The sequence below is a fragment of the Barbatula barbatula genome, assembly GCF_947034865.1.
Source record: "Barbatula barbatula genome assembly, chromosome: 2".
Lineage (NCBI taxonomy): Eukaryota > Metazoa > Chordata > Actinopteri > Cypriniformes > Nemacheilidae > Barbatula > Barbatula barbatula.
In genome coordinates this window covers 19627215-19635339 of record NC_136767.1, presented here as the reverse complement: position 1 = coordinate 19635339, position 8125 = coordinate 19627215, and the positions used below count along the sequence as shown (strand labels likewise).

Below are 8125 nucleotides of genomic sequence, written 5' to 3'. Positions count from 1 at the left end.
AAAGACTGATCTTCAATAATCTTCAACTGTAACCGAAGCATAATGGGTCTTCAAAGATTACTCACTGCATGTTCTACATAATACCTGACTGGTTAAAAACGCTTCAAGAAGCAAATTTAAAACAATTAACGAAGTAAATGAGTCAAATCTGTTACTGCAGTTGTTCCCAATGAAACGTAAACACTGACCTCTGCTGGACACTGCTGCAAACAGCAGTTTTTTAGTCTTAAGTGAGAAGTCAGAAAAACTTTTTTAAACGCACCGCCGTGGCTTTGTAAAAGTGTTTAAATATAAATTTATATATATATATAAAATAATGAAATGTTATACAAAAGAATATCATATTTTTATAAAAATTATCACATATGTCCTACACATTATGCGTGCAGCTTTTTTTAGCTGCTGGTTCTCTCGCATTCCGAAGGATCTGATGTACATACTCAACATCGCCATCTAGCCCTCCGGAGCAGACAAAAGTAAACATCTTGTTTTTGCCGCTTGTCATCTTTATAATCAGAAACTAACATAATTACTGAATACTGATGACAAAAATATAACTTATTTGTCATTAGATTGACATTAAAGATTTTTTAAGGAAGAAAAGCAAACAAATGTTAAATGAACTATCATTTGTAAGTCGCTTTGGATAAAGTGAATAAATACATAACCTGCTTACTGAATAATGTAAATCTTTTTTACAACATAATGACATTTAATTTTCCACATAAGATGGGCTTACATGCAAAAATAGAGATGTATAACAACTGTAAAAATCTGCACATTCTCAATAAAAATAAAAGGTATGCTTCAAAATCAAATACATTTCAATAAATATACTTTTTTGCCTTTGCTTTAAAAAAACATTCAACACAAAACGAACAACATATAACATATATACAGACCCTACCACATCAATATACATAGACAAAAGAAAAGAGAACGAGAAAAAAATCCAAACAATATTGTTACACAACGTATACATGAAACATTTTCCAGATAATACAAATGAGCAGAAACTATCCAGTATCATTGCTTTTATTTCCACACCTGACCGCAAAGAACAGTAGGGGGCGGCATGTGCTCAGAGTCAGGGCGCCAGCCAGCCAGTTAAAAACAGAGGAAGAAGACGACCGCAGACTTGCGTTAACCTTCACGTGTTTCAGTGTATTTAATCTGTGACAAAAATTCCGATCATGGCTGATTTCAGTTCTAGCTTTGATTCGCCTTTAGGTGGTTCATCTGAAAACGCCGACACTGCGGAGCTTCAGCGTCTTATTGCTGTAGAGCAGCAGAAAGCTCAGTTTCAAGCGCAGGTAACTCGCTTTTCAGCCATATTAACTTTTAAAACCATGGAGTCAGCATTGTTGATCGTGACCGTGTTTGACCCTGTTTGTAGGTTCACAACTTCACCGATGTATGCTGGGATAAGTGTATGGACAAACCAAGTAGCAAGTTGGACTCACGGACAGAGGCATGTCTCGTTAGCTGCGTGGAGCGCTTCATCGACACGACCCTCAGTATCACGAACCGCTTTACGCAGATGGTCCAGAAGGGCGCGCATTGATTCTCAGTCTTGACCTTCGCGATGTCCTGTTTGCCACCCAGTTGTACGTCGAATTGATGGTTTTACTGTTCTTGCTATATGTTCTTCTATATGTGTGATCCTAAAGTGTCCCCAAGACCACCAGCCTATATTATATTTATGACGCATGTTATTACACGTGAGCAGAGAGCACAGGGATTTGCAACAGTATTGAAAAAAAACGTACTTGTGTCAATACACCTAGTTTAATTTGTATAGTACACATCTGTAAATCTTTGCAGGAAGTATATGTGACCTTGCATATGAAATTACTCCGTTTGAGAGTTTTACCTGAACAAAAAGTATTTGTGTATGAAAATAAATGAGCAGTTTACCTGGCTTTATGAATGCATCTGGAGGTCTGTTTTTCTGTACAGATGTCATCATACTGAAATCATGTCATAAATCTGAAATGTGATCAACATCCCAGCGTTGACTTTATTGGTGAATAACTTAATTGGTGTTTTTTTGCCAAACACTGAGGCCCATGATTCACATTACTGTCAATGCAGTGGTTTATTTAAGGGTTGTATTGTCCAGATGTAAAACGTTTTTATTTTACTGTTTCATATTACATATGTCTATTCTGTTTAACAGTCACATGAGACTATACTTTACTAAGAGTGGTCTGTTGTCTAGATTGCTTTTTCTAACTAATTATACATGAATGTACAAGTTTATCTGGATTTTATTAACAGTCTGTTATTTTAGTATAGAAAAAAAATACTATATTCTGCAAATTCTACACTGTTCCACATTCAAAACCCTTTGACCAGGTTTAACAGACACACTGCTTAGCTAAAGCCAGGACTATGCCTTAGTTGAATTAAGATATTTATGTCGCTTTTAACAAAATCCCTTTGAAGAATACATTGTTGGTCTGCATCTCAAGAAAAAACAATGGCACTAATATATTTTAAGATATTTCTGGGCAAGTTATATTACGTCAAGACAGGTCACATGTTTATTTTAGTTTGGGACTAGCCTTAAGTCTTGTCTGTGAAACAGTGCCTATAAGTGTTATTTTAGATCTATGTAAAAAAACCTAAATCTTTTGCTTTACACTCCCAAAAAACCTTGCAAGAGAATTCTTTATGACAGGATTAGTCTTTGGGCAAAAGAGGTCTGCTTCTTGGCTTTGAGGCTATACCCTCCTTTGTTGTTTAGTGTGCCGAGTACAAAGTGGTCTTTGATAGATATGTGTGTGTAAATCTTGCAGGCACGGCTGCTTTCAGCCATTCTAATTAAAGTCAGGAAGCAGATATAGGTTAGCTAAGCCTCTAACTTGAGTACAATGGAAGCCGACATGGTCCTCTCAAACAGAGTCATTGATGCTTTGATGAAAGTTGCACCATACACTGTGTGTGTGCACAATATTACACTAAAATAGTAATGATAATATAAAATACGTACTTGCAAAAACATTATACTGTATATTACATATACATATATTATTGTTAAATAGGTTAAGTAGAAATCTGTAAGGTGGTGTGACACCATTGTGATTCGTCAAATACTGTAACATCTACTCTATGTAGCATGACAAGAACAATCAGGATGTGTTCATGCCAATTGATGCCAAGACACTATTAACTACAGCCATGGATAAAGTTAAGAGACTATTCAAAATTTTTGTTTAATCAGCATTTCTAGATGTATTATGACCAGTCCAGTGTCCGTTTAATTTCAACAAAATCAAACCTCAGGAGTCATCGAACAGCAATGTGAAAGAATGACAGCATGACAAGCATTATTATAAAAAATTATAATAATCAAGGCCATCACAAAAAAATGCAACTATTAACAATTTTGTTATTTGAAATTTGGAAGAAATATATATATATATATATATATATATATATATAATTTATTATCATATAGAGACAAACAGTGTTGGGAAAGTTACCTCCAAAATGTAATAAATGATACGTTACTAGTTACTGCCATTTAAAAGTAATTAGTTTTATATTACTGTCTTTGAATTATAATGTCAAACTACTGTTACGAACCCCTGATTTTAAGATGCTCGTTGTGAAAAAGGGGTCAGCAACATAAAAAGGAGACGCAAGGCAAAATACAACCGCAACAACCATAAGGGCCGCTTAGGGGGTAACAACTACTTAAAAAACACCGCAGAAATTCTAATGGTTTCCATTAAAACTCAATTGGATTGTAAACCACTAGGTGTTATTAAATATCTTTTTAGTAGTCTGTTTTGGATATTATTCGAGTGGTCTCGTCAATAGAACCCAACACATACTGTACTAGTAGAGACTTTTGTTTCCCGTCATAACCATTAAATCCATAGAATTTATGGTGTTTGTATTCTAAAATGCCAAAATATTGTTTATTGCTGCTCATTCTACATCCAGTGGAGGGCGATGTGTTATGCAATGATTGTGCTCATCAATGTCACTATTTACTCGGCCATCCAATCACAGCGCAGGAGGGGTGGGACAAATACCACATCAGACAATCGGCAAATACCGATATAATAATTTTTTTATGTCTTTTTTTATGGCATGCCTAAAAACAATGGAGGAATTAATACTTTAGTATTCGAGTGTCAATTTCTGTATCAGATAATATCCCTGGACAATATGATGTTAATCACACAAATTATCTGCAAAACGAATACGTTTGACCATAGGTGGACATTCCATATCAAGGCAATTGTGCATCACTGCATTGTCGAGCGCCCAAATTCGGCGTTTTCAGACGCATTTAAATACTCGAGTGAAGTATATGGAGCCTCAAATTTAAGAGGCACAGAGAAGGCTCATGGCTGAATTTGACTAGCAATCGCTGTCAGAATCACAAAAGTAGACAAACGGCCATCTGGTGAATTATGGTAGAGGTAGAGCCCACTATAATAGCGAGATGAGAGGGTAAAACTTACTTTCGTTTAGTTGCATTCATTTCAACCATAGAATTTCAGTGAAAGGAAATAGTATTACAATCATAGTATTTAAATCACAGATTAGTTTTTTCTGAATATGTGGGAAAATTATAAATAAAAGAATTACAGGGGGAAAACACGTTGTTGTAACGCGCGTTACTGAGATTGTAACGGGTAGGCCTATAACATTACCCAAATTGTATCCCTGAAAGCACACATACATATGGCTAACGTCTATTTGACATCTGCATTTACATCTGCAAGACACATGGTTTGCTCATCGGCAATACATCTCGGAGACGTCTGCTGTCAGACGTCATATAGACATCTAGAAGATGTCTGTAAGATGTTTATGATTTAGAATGGATGAACAACAGCTCGTTCTAAGATGTTTAGCAGCTGTTTTTATGCAGATTGTTTCCAGATCTCCAGATCTTTAGACGTATTACAAACGTTCAGACGTTGCCGAGATGTATTGCAGATGAGCAAACTATGTTGTGCAGATGTCTTGCAGATGCAGATGCAAATGCAGGCATCAAATAGACGTAAGCCAGATGGCATGTGCTATCTGGGATTAGTTATGCATTATATAACTGTGTTACAGCAAAACTAATACATTACTGTAATGATGTTACTTTTGTAATGCATTACTCCCAACTGGGGTTTATGTGATGAAACCATGGTAGGATTCAAACTGCTAACTGTTAGCCACTGGGCCATGGATTGAGCATTAAATTTGATGTCAGCTGTAAATTTGAATTTAAAATCCATTTGGTCTGGGATTAACACTACACAAGTTTGTAAGCTTTGATGGCTCAATCTTCGGATGTTTTAGTTATATTTTGATGAAAGATTTGACTGTGTATCAGGAACACTAGCCTGTGATGTAGGATTCCATCCTGGCCTTATCAGGGATGCCCACTATGCCTCAGTTCTCTCTTCAAACAGTTTCTTCAAAAGAGAACTCTTTGAAAGAAAAATACCTGAGACATTGTGGCAAGATACGCAGGAGAGTGATCAAAGAGCATTTTCACTTTTTTTTAATCTATCATTTTCTGGGAGTTTTCGGCCTCCAAACATGCTCTCTTTCATGTAGTATCATTGTGATAATGAGCCTACTGGATTAAAAAACATCCGGATATAGGTCAATATAAGAAACAGTATCTGATACCTCAAAATCCTCCTATCTTTTTTTAAAATTATATGGAGAAGATATCTCTCTATCCCCAACTTTCACAAAGAACCACTGTATGCACTTATACCTGAATCAAGCTTCAAGGTCTGCAACTTCTTAATTAAAACTTGTGAATAATAGGATCTAAATCTAGTAGGATCTGTGTCGATGTCCATGCCACCCCTCTTCCTGTGAAAGAACCCTAGTGTCTAAAGCTTGACAGAAGCAGCGTACACGTTGAGCTTGACACCTTGGCTACAATGAGACCTTGGACAGCAAAGAGGCCGCATGGGAAATTTATCCTGGGTTGGCCACGCTCCATTCTCTGTCAAAGCACTGCTGTCAGTGACACGTTCATTATTTCCTCTGAAATCTTTGGTACTTATGAGATTAGAAATCCTATGGTCAATGAGGTCAAGTAACATTGGCTACCAGTGCAACAGGCAGCTCTTGAATTAACACCTATGTCAAAAGTTTCTGCTCTCTATAGCACAGAACTCCAGCAATAATCATTTGGTTTAAATACAAAACATTTACAGATGACCTGTAGCTGAAATATTTTAAATAATTAAATGACATAATAACATTTATTTATTAATTAAATTGATAAATGTAATGTATATAATACATTTTGTGAGATATAAAAATGCAATATAATATAAATATATAAACTTTGTGTCATAAAATGTAATTTATCGCACAAACACAAACTATATAATAGAGTATTGAGGAATATTGTCCTTTTTCATTAAGGTTTTATTTTGCGGTAGAAAGGGAGATAAATTGCAGGTTACGCATTTTTATTTGAGGTCATATTGCCTTTATTATAAATTATAAATCATTATTTTAACCTTCCCTGTGAATTGGGGAAAGTTATTTAATTTTTTAAAGATTTGTTATGCTCAGTAAATATAAAAATATTAATACAAATATATAAAAACTAGATAAATAATACATACATATAAAAAATATTAACTTTTAAAATATAAAAATGTATTTTAATACATATAGGCCTACATAAAATAATTGTTATTTACTTTAACATAAAATATAGGTTTAAGGCTTCAATCCATAAAAAATAAGCTTTAAAAATTTTAATTAGAAAAAAAACAATTAAATAATAATGTAATTAAACATGATTAAATGATTTATCACTCAGATTAACATATTTAGTGATTTTAATATTTATAATTTATAATGCTAATCTACACAGTTTAAATACAACATTTATTCTTTGTTGCTGATGAAGGATTATTCTAATTGTTTTGATGGGAATGTTTTAAACAAGATGCAAAAAAACACTTCACAGACATTGTGGAAAAATGCAGTCATATTTATGAAGGTGATGTATATATGCTGCTGTCATGGTTACATTTCTAACCTTGTGTACTTTCTGACAGCAGATGACAGATGTTTTCCCATGAAGTATGGTAACGTTTCTGTTGATACCCTGAGGGCATTCAGAAAAGGTAAGATCCTAAACACAGCAGAAAAACCAAAACAATGACACCGGTGTTGTACATGAGCTAAGAAAAGGGCTTATGTTTATCTAGGGCACAGACTGCTTCAGTGATGTGTCTTTGTTATGGATGACCTCACCTGAACACACGAAGAGGATGAAATCAGAATGAAATGCCTTTTGGTTGCTGCCGGGCCTCTCCACCCAGCAGATGAATCCCCAGGTGGACAGGTTTTGTCTGGCTTTGTTATGTGTTGAAGCCTAATGTCTTTTAGTAGGATTAATAAATGTTTTCAAAGTACTTACTCAGGACTTCCGATCTCAAAGGAATTGTATTGTAATCGGAATCCCAGCAGTTTACCGCAGAAGAAGGCATGTAAATCTACATGTCACCTCAAGGAGGCAGTGTTTATTCAATAATCATCGTCTCCACTGCTATATCGTATGAAATATTCCTCTGACAGTTGTGTTGACAATATAATCCACTTAAATTATGGATATTTAGACTACAGACACTGTTCAGATGAGACAGCCATATGGACTTTATAAGGAGCGCCATGAATATAATCATAATTTAATTAATCCCAACTGTGCAAGTTTTTGTTTTGTTATCTTTTTCCATAGGGCTCTGTTTATGGTCCTGTTTTATTTCACTGGATTATTTTCATTCAAACAACTTTTCATAACAATATGGCAGGGATTGATGTCTCCTCCCCGGCGGCTCATATAATGTGTCTTGCCCGTTAAAAACAAGCATTAAAAAATGAGGTTTTATGATGCAATTATATTTGCCAACCTTACTTGCAGTTAAGAGTTGAACAACATTCCTGTCATTTCTCACAGCAAGTTGGATCTAAACGTGCATCACATAGCCTAGATGGTAAGAACACTTAATGATTTTACCATCTTTCCTGCAACCTCTAAATGGTCAGTCACAGTCTGAAAGGATAATATGCTTGAAAAAAGCTGTCTAATATATGGCGTCTATTTCAAATCTTTATTTATCACAGA

The 8125-nt window shown here is 35.0% G+C and overlaps 1 protein-coding gene across 1 annotated transcript; it reads left to right on the top strand.

Moving 5' to 3' along the window:
* Positions 1-1049: 1049 nt before the first annotated feature.
* Positions 1050-2352, top strand: timm8b (translocase of inner mitochondrial membrane 8 homolog B (yeast)). The gene is made up of 2 exons (XM_079450142.1): positions 1050-1313; positions 1397-2352. The coding sequence occupies exons 1-2, from the start codon at positions 1194-1196 to the stop codon at positions 1562-1564; spliced, it is 288 nt and encodes a 95-aa protein (XP_079306268.1). The 5' UTR covers positions 1050-1193; the 3' UTR covers positions 1565-2352.
* Positions 2353-8125: the final 5773 nt, after the last annotated feature.